This window comes from Muntiacus reevesi, chromosome 8, assembly GCF_963930625.1.
Source record: "Muntiacus reevesi chromosome 8, mMunRee1.1, whole genome shotgun sequence".
Classification (NCBI taxonomy): Eukaryota; Metazoa; Chordata; class Mammalia; order Artiodactyla; family Cervidae; genus Muntiacus; species Muntiacus reevesi.
The window spans coordinates 19,475,051-19,498,108 of NC_089256.1; the positions used below are offsets into that span (position 1 = coordinate 19,475,051).

Here is a 23,058-nt window from a genome sequence, read left to right on the forward strand (position 1 = left end):
CAATATGTGTTAGTTTCTACATTACAGCTATATGTATACATATATCCCCTCCTTTCTGGACTTCTTTCCCATTCAGGTTACTGCAGAGCATTGAGTAGAGTTCCGTGCACTATACAATAGGCTTGTATTAGTTACCTATTTTATACATAGAAGTGTATATGTGTCAATTCCAGTCTCCCAATTCATCCCATACCTCCTTTCTCTCTTGGTGTCCATACATTTGTTCTCTATGTCAGTGTCTCTACTTCTGATTTGCAAACAGATTCACCTGTTCCATTTGTCTGCATCCCACATATATGTGTTAATATACAATGTTTGTTTTTCTTTACTTGACCCTTTGAGGCTAAGTATCTCTAGAAATTCTCTGAGCAATTACTTTTTCTATTTAACGTCTCTTTCAAGAAACCAAGGTCAATTCAAATATTGATAAAAGCCCTAGGTTCCTTGGTAATTACTGCTAGCTGGATTTTCCAGCACTCTTGCCTGGAAAATCCCATGGGCAGAGGAGCCTGGTAGGCTGCAGTCGCAAAGAGTTGGACACAACTGAGCGACTTCACTTTCACTTTTCACTTTCATGCATTGGAGAAGGAAATGGCAACCCACTCCAGTGTTCTTGCCTGGAGAATCCCAGGGACGGGGGAGCCTGGTGGGCTGCTGATGCGACTTAGCAGCAGGGGCAACCTCTAAAAATTGAGATGACCACTTATTCCTATAAGAACTTTTAGTGCCCTCTAGCCTAGCTCTAAGGATAACCCCATTTTTAATAGTGTGTTTCTGTTAACTCATTTGTTTCAACTGTACACAATGAATAAAAATACTTGGATTTAGAAAAGTGTAAAACTCTCCATCACTGATAGTTCTGTATTGTGTAGTGTGAACTCTAATTTGATTGTATGTGGACAAGAAGAAAATGAATATTCTTTGAGATCTAAAGAGTTAATAGATCTAAAAGAGTTACAGGTTCATTTATTTAGTCACTTAACACATTTATTGAATTTATTCCAGACAGTAGCTGGGTCCTGGAAATCCAGAAATGAACAAGGACACATGTTTTGCCCCCAAGTCCGTGTTGTGCACACGGACTAGTCAGCGAGACCGATAAATGATGATTGCGGGAGCAAATAAGGGGATTCTTAAAAAAAAAAAAGGGGGGGGTTCTTTAATTCAGCGTTTGTTGTTGTTGGTTAGTCGCTAAGGCGAGTTTGACTCTGCCGCCCCATGAACTGTAACCTGCCAGGCTCCTCTGTCCATGGGATTTCCCAGGCAAGAAAACTGGAATGGGCTGCCATTTCCTTCTCCAGGGGACCTTCCCCACCTAGGGATCAAACTTGATTCTGCTGCATTGGCAGGCATATTCTTCACTGCTGAGGCACCAGGGAAGCCCCTAGGGGTCAGGAAAGTCTTCCTTGAAAATATTGTATGCAGTGTGTGGTTGCCATATTGTATGTAGCCACTGGGAAGTGTGGCTGATGTGAGAAAGTTGCATGTGATCATTAGCTGAAGTAAAACATGACGTGACTAGAAAGGTGAGCAGGAGACAGATCATGATGGCTTCTCAACCATTCTAAAGATTATGGAGGTATTGTGAGAAGATGGAAGATTTTAGACAGCATGGTAATGTGGGTTGTCTTTTTTAAATTAATTAACTATTTTTTGACTGCACTAGATCTTCTTGCTGTGTGTGGGATCTCTCTAGTTTTAGTTAGCAGGGGCTACTGTCTAATTGTAGTGATTTCTCTTGTTGCTCAGCACAGGCTCTAGAGCTCAGGCTCAGTAGTTGTGGCGCATGGGTTTAGTTGCTCTGAAGCATGTGGAGCTTCCCGAACCAGGGATGGAACCTGTGTCCCCTGCTTTAACAGGCAAATTCCCAACCATTGGACCACCAGGGAGGTCCCTGGGATGTCTTTTAGAATGATATCTCTGGCAATAGCATGGAGAGTTACTTGGAGATAAGGAAACCCAGAGGTAATCTTGGTGAGAGAAGATGGCAGTCATGGTGAAGGAAGGGCAAGGCATGGGCAGAGGTAGACAATATCAAAGACATTTAATATTCAACACATCGCTGAAAAACCAACACTCGGATTCTGCAACAAGTGCAGGACTCTCTTTCCCTGAACTTTATAAGATTTGCTGTGTTGCCATCTTTAGTTTAGAGATTCCCAGTACTGGGACACCTCTGGAGTTGACTCAGCTTAAGCCGGCTGGATCAGGCTTTCTGTATTTTCTTTGCCAGCATCAGAAATCTAAGAGTATTGTTCTGGAGCTGGCCAGGAACTTGAGGCTGGGCCAGAGAAGGTGGCCATATGGCAGGCCCTCCATGACTTTCCTTCCATGACAGTCTTGAGAGGTAGTGTGGTGGAGTAGGAAGAACACTAAGCTAGGAACCAGGAGAAGGGGGCGACAAAGCATGAGATGGTGGGAAGGCATCATCGACTCAATGGACATGAGTTTGAGCAAACTCTGGGAGACAGTGAAGGACAGGGAAGCCTGGCGTGCTGCAGTCCACGGGGCCACAAAGAGTTGGACATGCTTAGCGACTGAACAACAACAAAGAGTCTCAGAGTAAGCCCTGATTGTGTTACTTGGCTTCTGATTTTTGTCTAATTACTTAAGTCTGTGGTCTCTGTGTCCTCATTTGTCCAAAGGAAAGACTGAGTAAGAGGATATAGGTAATTATGAGGTTGCTTTCAACTCCTTTGGTCCAGAATTCCATGAGCTCACTGCCTGCTTTGAAAGGCAGTAGGAATGCTTAGGGACTGCTGTTTAGAACCAGATCTGCCTGCCCAATTAAAGCCGTTGTAATGCTCTGGCCCCAGAAAGGCTCATCAGAGGGCCATTCTGGGAAAGGATGTGAAGGTTCTTATCTCTTTGCAATTTTAGGAGGTATTGCCTGGTTTTCCTACTCTGATCCCAGGGAAATAGAAACTTCAATGTGTTGGCAGAGTGGAGATCTATTTGAGCCTGGAAATGGCTTTATCATTTCTTAACTTTAAGTTTCTTTCTTTAACCAGGACTCAGTGTTTAAATGGTTTAGAAATGTTATTGGTTCTGATGGAGGAAAAGTTTTTGATCTACTTTTATTAACTGGTTCAGAACTGAAGTAAGCCATACTTATAAGGTCATAAAAGCAAAGACATAATTTTGTTCAAATTTTCTAGTTGCTTGCATATATATTCTGATAGCTCTATAGGTCTGCAACATGCTTGGATATAGAACAGTATTAAACATATAATTAAGCAGTATTACTAATTAGTTGTATTTTCTTAGGAGTAAGAGTGATGAAAATGTCTTTAATTTTATAATATTCCAAGGACTTGAAATAAAATGCATGAAATAAGTAGGCATAGCTCAGTTATCATATCTTTGCTATTGATGTTTTCTCAATAAATTGATAGTCTTCATTTCGGTAAACATGTATTTATTATCACTTGCTTAATTTCTATTTATTTTTTTAATTAAAAATTTTTATAGTTTAAAATTTTCATACCATTTTAAAAGTTGCTTTCCATTTACAGTTATTACCAAATATTGGCTATATAGTTTGCTTAATTTTTAGATTCAACTTAAAACTTACATGAATTTATGTTTTTATTTAATTTCTGTTTGTGGACTTAAGGAAGAAGAGGGAGAGACAGCAGCGGAAGAGGTACAGTAGCATATTTCACGGTTGTGTTGTGCTTAACAGAAGCATCTTTTAGGTGAGAGAATTGCAGCTTTCCCAACATTTCTCTATGTTCATGATACAGAGAAGCTGACTCAACCCACACTCCCAGAAAGTCCTCCTTTAGCCTGCTGAGAAGAGAAATAAAATAAGTTGGAGATACATTTGGAGGTGAATGGAGAAATAGGGGCTCAGGACCCTTCATCTCTTTTGGTGAAGGTGTCATCAATGAAGTCAGGCCAGGCTGGACCAAGTCCTGCAGTGGTGATGTCTTCTCCCTTCTTCCTTCCCAACCCATTGAATAGCGCACCATTTATGCTGCTCGTGTGGTTCTTACTGGTGTTACTTGATGGCCTCCTACTCACCTTCTTGGTGAGTGAGGAATTCCCTCCCTCTGGTTATGGGAATGGCAGACACACAACTGTACCCACTCACTGGACAAGTGAGATGGACAGGGTTTATTTTATTTTTTAATTAATTAATTTAACTGGAGGATAATGACTTTACAATATTGCGGTGGTTTTTGCCATACATTGACATGAATTAGCCACAGGTATGGACAGGGTTTATTATTCACATGTTCTCTAAGCACAGGGGATGAGGTCATCCCCACAGTGCGGGGCCACATGGGCTAGGGTCACTTGGGAACAGTGTGAACAACCAGGGCTGTGGGAGGCAGGTTGTGTAGAATCAAGAGGACGGGGTGTCCCTGAGTCCACACAGGGGACGTGGTTGGCCTGATTGAGTAATTCTGGGGTGAAAGCAGGCACTGCGTCTGGTCCCTTGATAACGAGGGCTGCTTGGGTGGGAGACCTAATCTGTGGGAGCAGAGGGGGAGGGAAGCCAGTGGTCAGACCATTGTAAGTCTTCCCGATTTTTACCAATGTTAAGGCAGCAGATAAGACTGAGTCTTAATTGTAGTCTTGCACCATGGTATGTACCTTAGACACCAGGAGGTTTAAACATGCAGCTCATCATTTAGTGTCTGGAAGACATGTGACATAGGTAAGTACCACATGGTTCTAGGATTTCTAGTGTGGATCTATCCAGGGGAGCATTACGATTTGTGTGTGTGTGTATTTTTTTTTTTTTTAATATAGTTGATTTACAGTGTCATGTTAATTTCAGATATGTAACAAAATGATTCATGTGTGATTCTTTTCCCTTACATGTTATTATAAAATAATGAGTAGAATTCTCTGTGCTATGCCATAATTACTGAGCCAGGGCACCACAACTAAGACCCAGAGCAGGCAAATAAAATAGTAATAATAATAAAAAAAGAATTGCACAGAGTAAGAAGTATTAAATACTTGAGTACTGAGGATACAAGTACACTTAAAACAATGAAAGAAAAATTATAAAACAATATTAGTGATATTAAGGATGAAATTTAAAGGAATAAAATATATCCTCTGTAACATATAATTTAAACTATTATTGGGCTGGCCAACGTGTTTGTTTATGGGATCTATGCTCAAATAATAACCAACATTCCTAGAGAGACCTCATATCTCGTATTTGGAGCTGGGAGTTATTTGAACAAATGAAGAATTTAATTAAAATGTTAAATCATAAAAATGTAGAGACCTTAAACATTTATTTTAACTTGAAATATACAGATGTGTATTTACTGCCAATTTTTTGGATGCAGGACAAAAATCACTTCTTTAAATAATAGTCCAATGACTAGAACTACCCACTGTCTTTCTAACATAAACATAATCAGTGGTCTGTCTAGAAATTCCAGTTTTGGTTTCTTTCCCTTTGGATTTCATGAGTCTTCCTTACCACCTAAGCTTTTCAACACTTCGTTTGATAACAGACATATCTGTTGGTCTTTTCAAAGTATTCCATTAACTTTACATGGGAAAAAAGTTCTTTTCATGTTCATATTTCACTGGATTCCATGGTGCTTAGTTTTTTTAAAGCTTTCTTGATGTGTACCATTTTAAAAGTCTTTATTGAATCTGTTACAATATTGCTTTTGTCTTATGTTTTGGTTTTTTGGCCTCAAGGCACGTGTGATCTTAGCTTCTCGACTAGGAATTGAACCCGTACCCCGTGCATTGGAAGGCAAAGTCTTAACCACTGCACCACCAGGGAAGTCCCTATGATATTTATTTAAGTTGTGTAATTACAATAAGGCTGACTTGGATATACCAGCATGGGAACAAACATAACCCACCCTGGTAAATGAAGATTTCGGCGGGTGGTGATAGCAAACCTACTACTTTTAAGCACTCACCATGTCTTCATCAACCAGGGTGATTTAAGAAAGAGAGCAGAGACTCCTGCATTGCAGGCAGACTCTTTACTGTCTGAGCCACCAGGCAATTCCAGGCTTCAGCAGAGGTTCTCAAAGTGGGTTTCCGGACCAGAAGCACCTGCCTCACCTGGGAACCTCTACAAATACACGTTTTCAGGCCTGGCCCCGGATCTATAGGGTCAGAAGCCCTGAGCTGGAGCCCAGCAGATTTTTTTGAGAAGCTCTTCAGGTGATGCTGATGCTCTATGCAGGCTGAGAACACAGGTTCTAAGTGACCCGAGGGTTGCCAAGTGGAGGTCAAGGGCAAGAACGCCTACTATTTTGATGCTCGTAATCGCTGTTGTTGTTCAGTCGCTTAGCTGTGTCTGACTGTTTTCAACCCCAGGGACTGTAGCAAGCCAGGCTTTCCTGTCCTTCACTATCTCCCAGAGTTTGCTCAGACTCATGTCCATTGAGTTGATGATGCATCTTCATTGTGGGGATTCAGGCTGAAAGGAATGAGGGATCACTCAGAGGTAAAAACAGCTGATCAGAGCCTCCAACTGTTTGGGGCAGAGCCTTGCTCTCTGCCTTCCTTCCTGTATCCATAAAGGAAAGCACCAACAATGGGAAAGGAAAAGAAATAGCAGCTATATTCCAATAAAAATTAATCAAAAAGTACAAATGCTAATCAGAGAGATAAATTAAAATGGAAAACTCAAGGGTAGATAGAATATTTACCAAAACTCACACGTATTGTCTAGGTATTTCAGTGGAAGGTCGTTCACATTAAAGAACGTCCCAAGTGTTGTAAGAAACTCCCCCGGCCCCCACAAAAACTTTTGCTGATTTTTAAAATTGCAAATAATTCATGACATTTATAGAAAGTTTAGATAATACAGATAAAAACAGAAACTAAAAATAGTTTATAACCCCATTACCCAGAGAGACCCACTGGTTACACACTCATATATATACACACACATATTTATGAAATCTTCATGGATCCTCTTCTGTAGTCTACTTTTATTCATGTAATTAAGCTATATATTTTATGGGGATGGTAAATATAGATCTGTTTCATTATTTTAATATTATTTTATCAAACTCATCCCTATTATTAGACCTAAAAGTTATTTTTAGCCTATTCTATACAGTGACTTTTCATTACCTGTATGTTATGTTATAACATGTATGTTATATCTTTCCAATAATAAATTTTCATTTCTCTCTTGCTAGGCAAGCTTCCATTAAAAAAATCCCATTTTTATGTATAAAAATAAGACAAACATATTATTAATTTGCAAGTAGTTTCAGATTATATACATAGGTTGCTGATAACTTTGGATTCAAGAAATTACTTTGTATAACAAAATATAGCCAGCTTACATGTTTAAAAGCTTCATCAAAATTCTGACAAAATTCTATTTGCTGAGATTCTTTTTGTATTTTATTCTTCCAGCTGCTTTCTGAACTTTTAAAGGTAATTGTATTAGAACACTCTTTTAATACAAGTAAAGACTGTATGCTTGAGAGGAATCATGAAGCTCATTAGAATTAACATATTGCCAGCAGAACCATCCCAGGGTGAAGGGTCTCAGTTTAGGAAGATGATGTGTGTGTGTGTGTGTGTGTGTGTGTGTATGTGTGTGTGTGTGTTGTGTGTGTGTTGGATGGGGTGTGGGAGGCCCTGACCTCTAGTCTGATCTTTTACACTCATCCTCACTGTATCTGTTGACCTTTATACTTCTCAATAACGATGTAATTTTTGTTAAAGACAAAAGGAGTAACCGCAGAGGGAGCAGAAGAGGAAGCCGAGGGAGAGGAAGCTGAAGAAGGAGAAGAGGAACCAGGAGAAGAAGAAGGAGAAGGAGATGAGGAAGAGGAGTCTTAAGCCTTTTCATGCTCTATTTTTCCACTTGTCCAGGTAGCCACATCGTCCTGGGGTTGAAGACTTGTTTATTACTGTCTGCCGTCTAGACCACATTTCACTTAGTGACGGAGGTGGATTCCAATTCAACCTGTTTGTCTGTCTTCCCAAGGCCCTGGGCTGCCCCTTCCTGAAGCCGCTGGGCTGGTTAACTCTCCTGGACCCCTTTCTTGGGAACCAGGGCAAGGAAGGCTGTGGTTGATACGATTTCTTGTAAAAAGTGTCTTTCAGGAGAGGAAGCTTGTGTTGTACCTGCCGCTGCTTCTTCCTCTTTATTTAAGTGAACGCACAGGAAGTGTTCTATTCTCAGCATCTATCACATGAACTCCTTTACATGTCTGTGGGGGACTAGACAATTGATGTTCTTAACAATGGCGATAAATTATCAATGCAACCTAAAAAAACCATGAAGCTGGCTGCCCATGAAAAAAAAATATTGCCAGATTCAGTGATAAGTACTTGATATTACTATTCGTTGATTTATATTGAAACATCCATTTATTCAATATTAGCCAGAGCACCCATGTAGAAACAGTTTGGAATATGGTGAAGTCACTTTAGGTATCTTTGACAAGTATGCTTACTACCTTGTAATTTTAAACTTCTATTGACAATGAAAAAGAATTACGTGGTTCTTAACAGTTCCGTGAGTTAACCCTTTTATTGTTCAGTTGCTCAGTTGTGTCCGACTCTTTGCGACCCCATGAATTGCAGCACGCCAGGCCTCCCTGTCCATCACTAGCTCCCGGAGTTCATCCAAACCCATGTCCATTGAGTCGGTGATGCCGTTCAACCATCTTATCCTCTGTTGTCCCCTTCTCCAACTGCCCTCAATCTTTCCCAGCATCAGGGTCTTTTCCAATGAGTTGGCTCTTGGCAGCAGGTGGTCAAAGTATTGGAGCTTCGGCTTCAGCTGCTGCTGCTGCTAAGTTGCTTCAGTCGTGTCCGACTCTGTGTGACCCCATAGACGGCAAGAATACTGGAGTGGCTTCAGCAGGTAACCCAAAATGTATTATATTAGGAAGATACTGAAAGTGGATATTGAGGACACAGAAAATACTCAAATGTTGTGGCCTGTACAGAAAAGATGATAAGGTCATTAAGAGCTATAAAAGTATCTGGTATAACAGACTTTTAGCAAATACCCATGTGAACATTATGTTTCTATTGACATGATTTGACCTTGCAAACAGATTTGAGGGCAACTATTTATTTTCTAGGACAGTGAGGCTCACAATTTCTTCTGGTACCCTAAGGGTTCTTGTTCATTAAAAAAAAAATTGTAGTCTCTTTCTGTCTGTACCATGCCTCCACTGAAGCAAGTAAGACCAATTTGGTGGCTATTGATATCAGGGGAGCAGGAAGAGACAGAGGATGAGAGAGTGAGCTCTGGACACATAGCAAGTCTTCAGTTAAGGTCTGCAGTCACACTTGGAGCCTGTCTAGTGAAGGGCAGACAAAAGGGTCCCACTGTAGACAGGAAAAGAAACTCCAGTGCTTATAAATATCAGCTAACAGAAGTCTCCGCTCTGTGCACCAAAGACCAATTTGAATAGTATATATCTCCACTTTTAATATACTTACACTTATACATAAAAGGCAGATATTAAAAAAAATGGATGTATTTTTAGGAAATCTTGGAGCTGGTGGGAGCAGCCATTACACTGTATTATTGGGACTATGGAAATTTCATCATTCCTTATTCAAATTACAAAGCAAATCTGAAAGTGAAAGTGTTAGTTACTCAGTTCAGTTCAGTTTAGTTACTTAGTCGTGTCCGACTCTTTGCGACCCCATGAACCGCAGCATGCCAGGCCTCCCTGTCCATCACTAACTCCTGGAGTCCACCCAAACCCATGTCCATTGAGTCGGTGATGCCATCCAACCATCTCATCTTCTGTCGTCCCCTTCTCCTCCTGCCCTCAATCTTTCCCAGCATCAGGGTGTTTTCAAATGAGTCAGCTCTTCGCATCAGGTGGCCAAAGTATTGTCCAACTCTTTGCAACCCCATAGACTGTAGCCCTCCAGGCTCCTCTGTCCATTGGATTATCCAGGTAAGAATACTGGAGTGGGTTGCTGTTCCCTTCTCCAGGGGATCTTCCTGACCCAGGGATCAAATCCAGGTTTCCCGCATTGCAGACAGATTCTTTACCGTCTGAGCCCCAGGGAAGCAAATCTAGCCCATCATTTGATGCTTTCCCAGGTGCTTCCTTTCGTTTTGTGACCACACAGACCTCCACGTTAGGGTCAAATGATGATCAATTTGGAAGCGATCTCATTTCTGTATTTTTTATTTTCTTCTAAATAGAAGAAAAAAGTTACAATTGAGAAGTCTGTTGTCAGTCTGATTAGTGTCCCTAATCCCATTTCTAAGGGATGAATTGGGACTCAGTTTTGCAAAAAATGAAGACTGAAAAGTTTACTTTTAGAATTCTATCTGAAGACTGATAGAAAAGGAAAATATGCTGATATTTATAGCAACCTTCCCCCCCAACAGTAAAAGACTCATAAATACAGTTAAATTCATTTCTATTCACTCTGCTTGTAAAGTCTTTAAAAATTATGCAATTTAATGTGATAATTATAAAAAATACTGAATATGAAATGACACAGCTGAGAGAGAATCCTTCAGTAGTCAGATGGCTCTATAGACTGATTAAAAAAACCTATGACAAGGCCATTTTACTTGTTTCTCTGACGATGAGATGGTTGGATGGCATCACCGACTCAATGGACATGAGTTTGAGCAAGCTTTGGGAGATGGTGAAGGACAGGGAAGCCTGGCATGCTGCAGTCCATGGGGTTGCAAACAGTTGGACGTGACTTAGCAACTGAACAACAACCGATGACTTATAGTTTGGAATTTAGTTCATAGAAGTTTGTTGTGAGGTCAAAATGCCTGGCAGTCAAGGCACGAATCACTTTCCTAAATCGCATCCCTGACCCCCAGAGAGATCCTATGTCCTTGAAAATGCAACACAAAATGCGCAAACTATTCAGTGTCTAAAGACAAACCATCTCATAGTTCATGGATATGCCAGGCATTTTGCTTGAAAAAATGGTCCTATGGAGAATATGACTGTGATTGAAACTACGAGAGATTTCTCATTTTTTATATTTGAAATTGATGCTAAATTGATGCCCCAGGAGAAACAGTCTATAGTCTGAGACTGAGTTCTGTCTCCTAACGGGATGCTGCTTCATACTGTCTCTAGTCTAGCCGTGGACCATTTCAGTTACCCCTGCTTGCTCCTCCCCTGCTTCCCCCTAACACCCAGGACTAAGCTGTAAATTCAGTCTCTCCATTTTTCATGAAAATGCAATGGGGAAACTGTAATGGAAGATGCCAGCTTCCTTCTGATCTTTGATAGGTTAGTATGGAGAAAGGATATAAACCTTGGCTAGTTTTCCACAAGAAAAATTTAATTTCCTTTCTTTTCCCTTGATGAGTAGTAGTTTCTAGAATAAAAGGCAGTTCGACTCTTGATTGGAGAAGGAAATGGCAACCCACTCCAGTATTCTGGCCTGCAGGATTCCACGGACAGAGAGGAGCCTGGCAGGCTGCAGTCTATGGGGTTGCAAAGAGTTGGACATGACTGAACGACTTTCACTTCACTTCTCTTGATAAATAATTAAATTTGTGGTAAACATTCTCTGTCTCTCTTTAATTTTCATCTCCCTAATATCTTCCCTTTCTTTTAGGAAACCCAAACCACGAAGCACCATTTCATCTGTCTCCCCACAAACCGAATTCACTGAAATGCTTTGGCCTGAAACTAGCACACCTCTGTCAGGGTGTCCAGGGTTCACCGGGGAATTGTATGATCTGATGCGATTAGATCTCCACGCATGTATTTACTTAATCATTTCGACATGAAATCAAATGTGAAGACAGCACACACATACCTTCACGGGTCTGACATTTGTGGCCTTTGCTTAATTTTTTTTTTTTTTTTTTTGCTTTGCATGAATAGTCCTTCTCACTAATACCCTGGGGAAAAAAAAAGATTGCAAAATATAGAACTTCTCTTTGTGATAAGACAAAAGTACTTCTTTGTATGTGCCTTATGCTACTAATTCTCAGAATTAGTGTTGAAGATGAAGAACTTTCCAGAGAACAACCGTACAAATAAAGCTGAATAACAAATATCTTGTCCCAAGGAGTGGATTTCTTCATTTCTAGTCTCTCCATGTACAGACTGGCTCAGTCTGTCTGTTGCAGGGAGGTGGGGTGGTCCTGGATCCTCCGCCGAACTTTTCTGTGCCCGCTGGGATGGATGCTTTTTGTTGCATTGATGATCTGATCCATGTTTTCAAATGACACTGATTGTCTCGTTATGTATTATTAAATGTATAATATTTTGTATTATTCACACTGCTGTGTACCTTGTCTCCCAAGCCTTGTTTAAATGTCGCTGCTGTCCACGTGTGTAGGGATCTCGATGCAGACAAATACATTCGCCACCCCAGTGCCCTCTGAACGTTTCTACGCTGGAGGGAGTGGCTGCTTCTGTTTCTCCTGTACTGATTCATTCGCAGCCATGCCTGCTACGTGCAAAGCCTGTGACTGTAATCTTGCCTCCTGATGCTGAGTGTCTGTTCTCCAAGAGCTGGTCCAGCCCCTTGACTTGTTCACCAGGTAGGTTTGAAGCATTTCTCTGCTCACTTGCCCCATCTCAGTGTCTGATAGCAATTTCTTTTTTTTTTCTTTTCGTAAGGTTTTGCTGACATCTCTCCCCTCTCTGCGTATGTGCTGCTCTGTGTATTTTTCTTGCAGCCAGTATTGCTTCTGTACCATCAGAAGGGCCCTTCTCTGTGCTGTTTTCTTAATTAAGGACAACGCTGGCTGTCAACTTGGAGTAGCCCTTAACTTTCCCTCCTCCTAAGTCTGCCTATTGATTTTGTGGCTAAGCCTGTTGGTGTCACTGGGGAATGCGGTCTCTGGTGGCAGAAGTCGTGTGGCTCACGGGAACTCTGGCAGACAGCTCTTTTCTGGTTACCCTGGTAACAAAAAGAGGCATTTTGAAGAGAATTAACATTATTTTATTCCAAACTGTTGAAGTAGACTCCTCTGAGGAAATTTCTCTCCTTGTTAAAAATAAGGTGAGAGACGGCAGTGGGTTGGAGATCCGTATGCTTAAAATTTAGTTTCTAGCTTGTACTCTCTCTCATTAGATTACGTCCTATGTAAAAAGCATCACAATTTTATAGCTGCTCCACACCCAAATAGGCCTTAAGCATTTGCTGTTGCTGGGGCTGACTTATAGCTCTTGTGGTAGAGCAGGCTGGAGACAGATTTATTCACCTAGATGCCAATTTTCCTCCTATTTTTTTTTGCATTTTTGAATGAAGATAAATATTTGTGCTAATAATAGAGTATATCATTGATTTAAATTAATTAATAAATCACTTAACTGAATTAACTTTATATTATGTTGTCTTTTGTAGTCAAGAAACTAATATTCTAGTATATATTATTTATTCACTTATATTTCACTTTTTACAAGGTATTATTAAAATGCAAAAATCATTTTGATCAATAATACCATGTAACTAGTATCAGTTCTCATCCAGATTTGGCTTCACGCATCAGGCTAACCTCCAGGGGCACGATGACAAATGTGGACTATGAGATATCAAAATATAGTTTAAAAATCCACATGCTTTGTCGATATATGAAGTTTCTAGAAACGAAACAGCATTACAGATATATTAAAAAAAAAAAAAAACTCAAAAGAAACACCCAGGTTAATAGGCAAAATCCTTCTGAAAAAAAAAAGAAAAAGAGAGAGAAAAGACCAGAGACATGGAATAATTCTATGACGATCTTAACTAACAGAGGTTCAAAGAGTTGATTTTGATTAGTTCACACAGAGCCTGAACATTCAAAGTAACTGTTTCTTTAAAAAAAATTTTTTTTTTTAATGAGTTTTAGGCGACACTGGGTCTTGGTTGTTGCACAGTCTTTTTCTAAGTTGCAGGGAGTCAGGGCTACTCTCTAGTGGTGGTGGGTGGGCTTCTCATTGCAGTGGGTTCTCTTGTGGAGTGCCGGCTCTAGAGCACAGGCTGAATAGTTGTGCATGAGCTTAGTTACTCTGCAACATGCAGAATCTTCCTGCACCAGGGATCGAACCTGTGTCCCCTGCAGGTCGGCAGGCAGATTCTTACCCATTGGACTGCTAGGGAAGTCCTCCTTTTTTACTTTTTAACTTAAAGAGCAGGTCCATAAAAATTCGAGTGCATTTTTCTAATCACAGAACAGTAAAGGCTTCCTCTTCCACTTTTTACTTTTGGGTTTTTTTTTTTTTTTTTGCATTTCTTTGGTTTGAAATCTTCCCCTGGTGCAAGGATCCAAGATAAGAGATAAAGAGAGTTTATTTCTGTCATCAAGTTTTCTAGATTAAATGTGAGAGGTGTAGAAAGGGAATGGAATGTACTGCCTACAAATTTCCTTGAGAGACATTAGAAATGCTTCTTTAAAAATCAGTGTCAAACCTGTGCAAAGACGCTGAGTGTAGGGTGACCAAAAGTTTTGCTGTCGTGCCCGACTCTTTCGCGACCCCATGGATTGGGATTCTCCAGGCAAGTATACTGGGGCGTGTTGCCATTTCCTTCTTCGGGGAATCTTCCCTACCCAGGGATGGAACCAACTTCTCCTGCATTGCATGTGGATTCGTTACCGCTGGGCCATTTAGAGAGCCGGTGAGGTGTAGTAATAGAGAACAGCCACTAGATGGCGATAAAGCACAAGCTTCTTGATAACAGCATCGCTGTCCGCGGAGCCCCCCTGGCTATGTACGCGGGGGCTGTGGAGATCAGAAGGTGAGGGTAAAGCATTTGGCCACCAAACAGAGGAAGAGCAAACAAACCCTCTTCTACATCCACTGGCCAGTTAATTAGTATATTGTTTATAATGCTTTTCATTCAGTTAAGTTCAGTCGCTAAGTGGTGTTCCACTGCGACCCCGTGGACTGTAGGACAACAGGCCTCCCTGTCCATCACCAACTCCCAGAGCTTACTCAAACTCATGTCCACTGAGCTGGTGATGCCATCCAGCCATCTCACCCTCTGTCGTCCCCTTCTCCTCCCACCTTCAATCTTTCCCGACATCAGGGTATTTTCCAGTGAGTCAATTCTTTGCATCAGGTGGCCAAATGATTGGAATTTCAGCTTCAGCATCAGTCATTCCAAAGAATATTCAGGACTAATTTCCTCTAGGAGTGACTGGTTTGATCTCCTTGCAGTCCAAGGGACTCTCAAGAGTCTTCTCCAACACCACAGTTCAAAAGCATCAATTCTTTGGCATTGAGCTTTTCATGTATGGATGTGAGAGAGTTGGACTATAAAGAAAGCTGAGCGCCGAAGAATTGATGCTTTTGAACTGTGGTGTTGGAGAAGACTCTTGAGAGTCCCTTGGACTGCAAGGAGATCCAATCAGTCCATCCTAAAGAAGATCAGTCCTGGGTGTTCATTGGAAGGACTGATTTTGAAGCTGAAACTCCAATACTTTGGCCATCTGATGCGAAGAGCTGACTCATTGGAAAAGACCCTGATGCTGGGAAAGATGGAGGGCAGGAGGAGAAGGGACGACAGAGGTTGAGATGGTTGGATGGCATCATCAACCCAATGGACACGGGTTTGGGTGGACTCTGGGAGTTGGTGATGAACAGGGAGGCCTGGTGTGCTGCAGTTCGTGGGGTTGCAAAGAGTCGGACGTGACTGAGTGACTGAACTGAACTGAACAGCTTTTTTTATACTCCGACACTCACATCCATACGTGACTACTGGAAAAACCATAGCTTTGACTAGATAGACCTTTGTTGGCAGAGCAATGCCTCTGCTTTTTAATACTCTGTCTAGAGTGAAGTAAGCCAGAAAGATAAAGAACATTACAGCATACTAACACATATATATGGGATTTAGAAAGATGGTAATGATAACCCTATATGCAAAACAGAAAAAGAGACACAGATGCACAGAACAGACTTTTGAACTCTGTGGGAGAAGGTGAGGGTGGGATGTTTCAAAAGAACAGCATGTATATTATCTATGGTGAAACAGATCACTAGCCCGGGTGAGATGCATGAGACGAGTGCTCGGGCCTGGTGCACTGGGAGGACCCAGAGGAGTCGGGTGGAGGGGGTGGTGGGAGGGGGGATCGGGATGGGGAATACGTATAACTCTATGGCTGATTCATGTTAATGTATGACAAAACCCACTGAAATGTTGTGAAGTAATTAGCCTCCAACTAATAAAAAAAAAAAAAATACTCTGTCTAGGTTGGTTATAGCTTTTCTCTGAAGGAGCAAGCATCTTTTAATTTCATGGCTGCAGTCACCATCTGCAGTGATTTTGGAGCCCTCCAAATAAAGTGTCTCACTGTTTCCATTGTTTCCCCTTTATTTGCCATGAAGTGATGAGACCGGATGCCATGATCTTAGTTTTTTGAATGTGGAGTTTTAAGCCAACTTTTTCACTGTCCTCTTTCACTTTCATCAAGAGGCTCTTCAGTTCCTCTTTGCTTTCTGCCATAAGGCTGTCATCTGCGTATCTGAGATGACATTGATATTTCTCCCTGCAATCTTGATTCCAGCTTGTGCTTCATCCAGCCCAGCATTTGCCATGATGTACTCTGCAAATAAGTTAAATAAGCAGGGTGACAATATACAGCCTTGACGTACTCCTTTTCCGATTTGGAACCAGTCTGTTGTTCCATGTCCAGTTCTAACTGTTGCCTCTTGACCTGCATACAGATTTCTCAGGAGGCAGGTCAGGTGGCCTGGTATTCTCATCTCTTTAAGAATTTTTCAGTTTGTTGTGATCCACACAGTAAACGTCGTTGGTGTAGTCAGTAAAGTAGAAGTAGATGTTTTTGTGGAACTCTCTTGCTTTTTTGACAATCCAACAGATGTTGGCAATTTGATCTCTGGTTCTTCTGACTTTTCTAAATCCAGCTTGAATTATCTGAAGTTCACAGCTCACATACTGTTGAAGCCTGGATTGGAGAATTTTGAGCTTACTTTGCTAGCGTGTGAGATGAGTGCAATTGTGCAATTGTGCAGTTTGAACATTCTTTGGCATTGCCTTTCTTTGGGATTGGAATGAAGATTGACATTTTCCAGTCCTGTGGCCACTGCTGAGTTTTCTAAGTTTGCTGGCATATTGAGTGCAGCACTTTCAAAGCATCATCTTTGAAATAGCTCAGCTGGAATTCTATCACCTCCACTAGCTTTGTTCATACTGATGCTTCCTAAGGCCTACTTGACTTTGCACTCTAGGATATCTGGCTCTAGGTGAGTGATCACACCATCATGGTTATCTGGGTCATTAAGATCTTTTTTGTAAAGTTTTTCTGTGTATTCTTGCCACCTCCTCTGAATATTTTCTGCTTCTGTTAGGTCCATACTATTACTATCCTTTATTGTGTCCATCTTTGCATGAAACGTTCCCTTGGTATCTCTAATTTTCTTGAAGAGATCTCTAGTCTTTTCCATTCTATTGTTTTCCTCTATTTTTTTTGCATTGATCACTGAAGAAGGCTTTCTAATCTCACCTTGCTATTCTTTGGAACTCTGCATTGAAATGGGTATATCTTTCCTTTTCTCCTTTACCTTTCACTTCTCTTCTTTTCTCAGCTATTTGTAAGCCCTCTTCAGACAACCATTTTGCCTTTTTGCATTTCTTTTTTCTGGGGATGGTATTGATCACTGCCTCCTGTACAATATCATAAACCTCCATCCATAGTTCATCAGGCACTCTGTCTGATCTAGTCCCTTAAATCTATTTGTCACTTCCACTGTATAGTCATAAGGGATTTGATTTAGTTCACACCTGAGTGGTTTAGTGGTTTTCCTTACTTTCTTCAATTTCAGTCTGAATTTGGCAATAAGGAGTTCATGATCTGTGCCACGGCCATCTCCCAGTTTTATTTTTAATGACAGTATAGAACTTCTCCATCTTTGGCTGCAAAGAATGTAATCAATATGCTTTTGGTATTGACCATCTGGTGATGTCCATGAGTAGAGTCTTCTCTTATGCTGTTGGAAGAGGGTGTTTGTTATGACCAGTGCGTTCTCTTGGGAAAGCTCTTGTTAGCCTTTGCCCTGCTTCATTTTGTACTCCAAGGCCAAATTTGCCTGTTATTCCAAGTATCCCTTGACTTCCTACTTTTGCATTCCAGTCCCCTATATGAAAAGGAAATCTTTTTTGGGTGTTAGTTCTAGAAGGCCTTGCCGGTCTTCATGAACCGTTCAACTTCAGTTTCTTTAGCATTACTGGTCCGGGCATAGACTTGGATTACTGTGATATTGAATAGTTTCCCTTGGAAATGAACAGAGATCATTCTGTCATTTTTGAGATTGCATCCAGGTACTGTATTTCAGAATCTTTTGTTGACTACGAGGGTCACTCCTTTTCTTCTAAGGGATTCTTGCCCACAGTAGTGGATATAATGGTCATCTGAGTTGAATCCACCCATTCCAACCCATTTTAGTTCACTGATTCCTAAAATGTCAATGTTTACTCTTGCCATCTCCTGTTTGATCACTTCCTTGCCTTGATTCATGGACATAACATTCCACGTTCCTATGCAATATTGCTCTTTACAGCATCAGACTTTACTACTATCACCAGTCACATCCATAACTGGGTGTTGTTTTTGCTTCGGTTCCATCCCTTCATTCTTTCTGGAGTTATTTCTCCACTGATGTCCAGTAGCTTACTGGGCACCTAACAACCTGGGGAGTTCATTTTTCAGTGTCCTATCTTTTTTCCTTTTCATACTGTTTATAGGGTTCTCAAGGCAAGAATACTGAAGTGGTTTGCCATTCCCTTCTCCAGTGGACCACATTTTGTCAGAACTCTCCACCATGACCCGTTTGTCTTGGGTGGCCCTGCACATCATGGCTCATAGTTTCATTGAGTTAGACAAGGCTGTGGTCCATGTGATCAGTGTGGTTAGTTTTCTGCAGTTGTGGTTTTCATTCTATCTGCCCTCTGATGGTTAAGGACAAGAGGCTTATGAAAGCTTCCTGGTGGAGAGATTGACTGAGGGGGAAACTGGGTCTTGTTCTGATGGGTGGGGCCATGCTCAGTAAATCTTTAATCCAATTTTCTGTTGATGGGCTGGGCTGTGTTCCCTCCCTGTTGTTTGACCTGAGGCCAAACCGTGGTGGAGGTAATGAGGGTAATGGAGAGCTCTTCAAAAGGCTGGTGCACTGCTGCAGTCAGTGCTCCCGGACGCTGCAGCAGGCCACCGCCCACCCACACCTCTGCGGGAGACTCCTGGACACTCATGGGGAAGTCAGTCAGTCTCTTGTGGGGTCACTGCTCCTTTCTCCTGGGTCCTGGTGTGCACAAGGTTTTATTTTTGCCCTCCAAGAGTCTGTTCCCCCAGCCCTGTGTAAGTTCTGGTAGCTCTATGGTGGGGTTAATGGCGACCTCCTTCAAGAGGGCTTATGCCACACCCAGGTCTGCTGCACCCAGAGCCCCTGCCTCTGCGGCAGGCCGCTGCTGACCTGAACTTCTGCAGGAAGCACTGAAACCCAGTTCTGGTCAGTCTCTGTGGGGTCTGTGGTGTGCACAACGTTTGTTTGAGCTCTCTGAGCATCTCTGACGGGTAGGGGGTTTGATTCTAAATGTGATTTTGCCCCTCCTACCATCGTGCTGGGGCTTCTCCTTTGCCCTTGGATGTGGGGTATCTTTTTTTTGGCGGGATCCAACGTTCTCCTGTTGATGGTTGCTCAACAGCAATTTGTAATTTTGGAGTATGTAGAAGTTGAGCACACATCCTTCTACTCTGCCATCTTGGATTTTTGTAATTTTGTGACAATGCTTTTATCCAGGACAATTAATTTTGGGCAAAATGTGCTGCATTCTTAAAAGACATGAAAACCAGTCATTGATTGAATTTCACATGCTGGGTTACATAGAGGGGTTTCCCTGGTAGCTCAGCTGGTAAAGAATTCACGTGCAATGCAGGAGACCCTGATTTGATTCCTGCATCAGGAAGATCTGCTGGAGAAGGGATGGGCTACCCTCTCCAATATTCTTGGGCTTCCGTGGTGGCTTAGCTGGTACAGAAGCCACCTGCAATACAGGAGACCTGGTTCAATCCCTGGGCTGGGAAGATCCGCTGAAGAAGGGAAAGGCTACCAACTCCAGTATTCTGGCCTGGAGAATTCCATGGACTCTATAGTCTATGGGGTTGATAGGAGTCTAAAGTTGTCAACAACTGATAGCCTACTACAATTTTGATCAAGATACAGAATCTTCTTTTACCTTGTAAGTAGCTCCTCATGGAAATGTAAACAGAAACCCCATGGGCCAAGTGGCTAACTGTCCTTGTTTCAAGCCTTTTAGCCTAGTATGATGTGTTTCCAAATGTTTGGAAATAGACTCATTATCCTTGCAGAAGCCTTCTATTCATGGGTGCTTGAGCTGCTCGGCATTTTGACGATTTGTTTTGGAAAGACTTTCAGGTAAGTAGGAAAAAAGTAAGTTGTGAAATCTCTAAAACACACTAGTAGAATGACTTTAATGAGGTAAAATATGCCTTAGTCCCAGGACAAGAACTTTAATTTGCTTGTTTTGTAGCAGGTCACTTTTCTCTGTGGTCTGTTACATAAAATGTTTGTTTTGTCTATCCCTCGAAAGAAACAAAAGTTATCTGGGGATGAAAATAAAGCTCCCACAAGAAAACATCACACTTACAGACTGATTTCTCCTCAGGGTCTGCAAAAATAAAGCAGAGAAATGCAGCCTGGCTTAATTTTTCCCTAGAGACCACTCTAGATACTAACAGATTTTTCTATAGATAACTTTGGATTTCCCTGGTGGCTCAGACAGTGAAGAACCTGCCTGCTGTTCCAGGAGACATAGGAGATACAGGTTTGATCCCTGGGTCAGAAAGATTCCCCTAGAAAAGGGAATGGTTACCCACTCCAGTATTTTTGCCTGGAGAATTCCATGGACAGAAGAGCCTGGAGGGCTACAGTCCATGAGGTTGCAAAGAGTTGGAACACCACTTAGCAACTGAACAACAACAATAGAAAACTTTCTCCAGCCTTTGACTAGATTCATAGATTTTAAACTGAAATGTTGGCAGGTCAAATTCACTAAAAAAGTGCACCTTGATGGTGTTTCTGAGTGGCTACAGGGGATTTGTTTGATATGTCGAGATTGCAAAATATTTAGGTAGAGAATGGGAGTTTAGCGTGGTTCCTGAATACACCTGTTAATGGTTCTCCTCCTGGCTTGAATTTCTGGGATAGTTTTAGAACAATGATGTCACCTTTGACTCACTATGAAATTCTTGATGGGGCTCATAAGCCAAAGTATTTTTAGAAGCTCCTCAGATAATTGAGCTGTGAAACTGGGTTAAAGAAACACTATGTGACACAGGAAGCTCAATCCAGTGCTCTGTGACCGTTTACAGGGGTGGGATGGGAAGGAGGTTCAGGAGGGAGGAGACATATGCACATGTGGCTGATTCATGTTTTATGGCAGAAACCAACACAATATTGTAAAGCAATTATCCTTCAATTAAACAAACAAACAAACGAACAAAAAAGAATTGCTGGCCAGGAGGAATTTAGACCCTGGAAAACACCCAATTTGTTCTCCCTCAAGGGGAGCTTCCCAGGTGGCATTAGTGGTAAGGAACCTGCCTGCCAATGCAGGAGATGTAAGAGACGCAGATTCAATCCCTGGGTCGGGAAGATCCCCTGGAGGAGGACATGGAAACCCACTCCAGTATTCTTGCCTGGAGAATCCCATGGACAGAGGAGCCTGGTGGGTTACAGTCCGTGGGGTCACAAAGAATCAGGCATGGCTGAATCTACTTTGCACGCATGTACACGCCTGTATGGGACAATAAAGTTGATCACTACTGATGGAATTTTACAAAGGATCCAGTTGTTTTCAAATACATAGATATATTCATTTTAGGCTATGGAACTCTTTGTTTAAATGGATCTCCATATAAAAATCAGATGGATGAAGAGCTGCTCTGAGTATAGCTACAGGGACTTTGACCCCCATGGGGACTCAAGTCAGAGTACAGTTTGAAGACTATTTGCTTGGTTGTAGACTTTAAAAGTTAACTTCATTGAGGTTAGGTTGTTGTTCAGTGCAGAACTGTTCTGCAGTGATTTTGGAGCCCAAGAAAATAAAGTCTGTCACTATTTCCATTGTTTCCCCATAAACATCTACTTCCGCTTCATTGACTATGCTAAAGCCTTTGACTGTGTGGATCACAACACACTGGAAAATTCTTCAAGAGATTGGAATACCAGACCACCTTACTTGCTTTCTGAGAAATCTGTATACAGCTCAAGAAGCAATAGTTAAAACTGGACATGGAACAATAGACTGGTTCCAAATAGGGAAAGGAGTACATCAAGGTTGTGTATTGTCACCCTGCTTATTTAACTTATATGCAGAGTACATCATGTGAAATGCCGGGGTGAGTGAAGCACAAGCTGGAATCAAGATTGCTGGGAGAAATATCAATAACCTCAGATATGCAGATAACACCACCCTTATAGCAGAAAGTGAAGAGGAACTAAACAGCCTCTTGATGAAGACAGTTCAGAGAGAATGGGAAGCTGTTAGATGTCATAACTAGGTGAACGGTGTGTGGAACAGGGAGCTGTGTGTGTGTGGGGGGGGTGTGTGTGTGTGTCTGAATTAGGAGTGGGGGACAGAGGGCTTTTGGGTAAATCTTGCCTCACTCCGGTAGGATTGAGAGCTGTGGTCAGGCAAGTGAAATACCATGTTAGTCGGGTAGTCCACCCTGGCAGACATTTCTGCCTCGAGTGCATCTACCGCCTCTCATCTGGTCGGCTCGGTTTTCCTGGCCGGCCCCACTGGGATCTGTGTGCTCTCTCACTTCCATTGCATGCTGGTGTAACTACCAGCACAGGTCCACATTCATCTTCACACCTATGCCTCCTGGAAAGCGAAGAAGAACTAAAGAGCCTCTTGATGAAAGTGAAAGAGGAGAGTGAAAAAGTTGGCTTAAAACTCAACATTCAAAAAACTAAGATCATGTCATCTGGTCCCATTAATTCATGGCAAATAGAATAGGAAACAATGGAAACCCTGAGAGACTTTATTTTTAGGGGCTCCAAAATCACTGCACACAGCGACTGCAGCCATGAAATTAAAAGACGCTTGCTCCTTTGGAGAAAATCTATGACCAACCTAGACAGCATATTA

General features: G+C 41.7%; 1 protein-coding gene across 1 annotated transcript in view; it reads left to right on the forward strand.

Moving 5' to 3' along the window:
* The window catches only part of SH3BGR (SH3 domain binding glutamate rich protein), a 64,537-nt gene extending 52,542 nt beyond the window's left edge, over positions 1 to 11,995 (forward strand). The window contains exons 6-8 of the mRNA XM_065943468.1: positions 3,617 to 3,646; positions 7,687 to 7,836; positions 11,542 to 11,995. Of these exons, the coding sequence (XP_065799540.1) occupies positions 3,617 to 3,646; positions 7,687 to 7,803 (147 nt within the window). The 3' untranslated portion in view covers positions 7,804 to 7,836; positions 11,542 to 11,995. The remainder of the gene's footprint in view (positions 1 to 3,616; positions 3,647 to 7,686; positions 7,837 to 11,541) is intronic.
* The last annotated feature ends 11,063 nt before the right edge of the window (positions 11,996 to 23,058 follow it).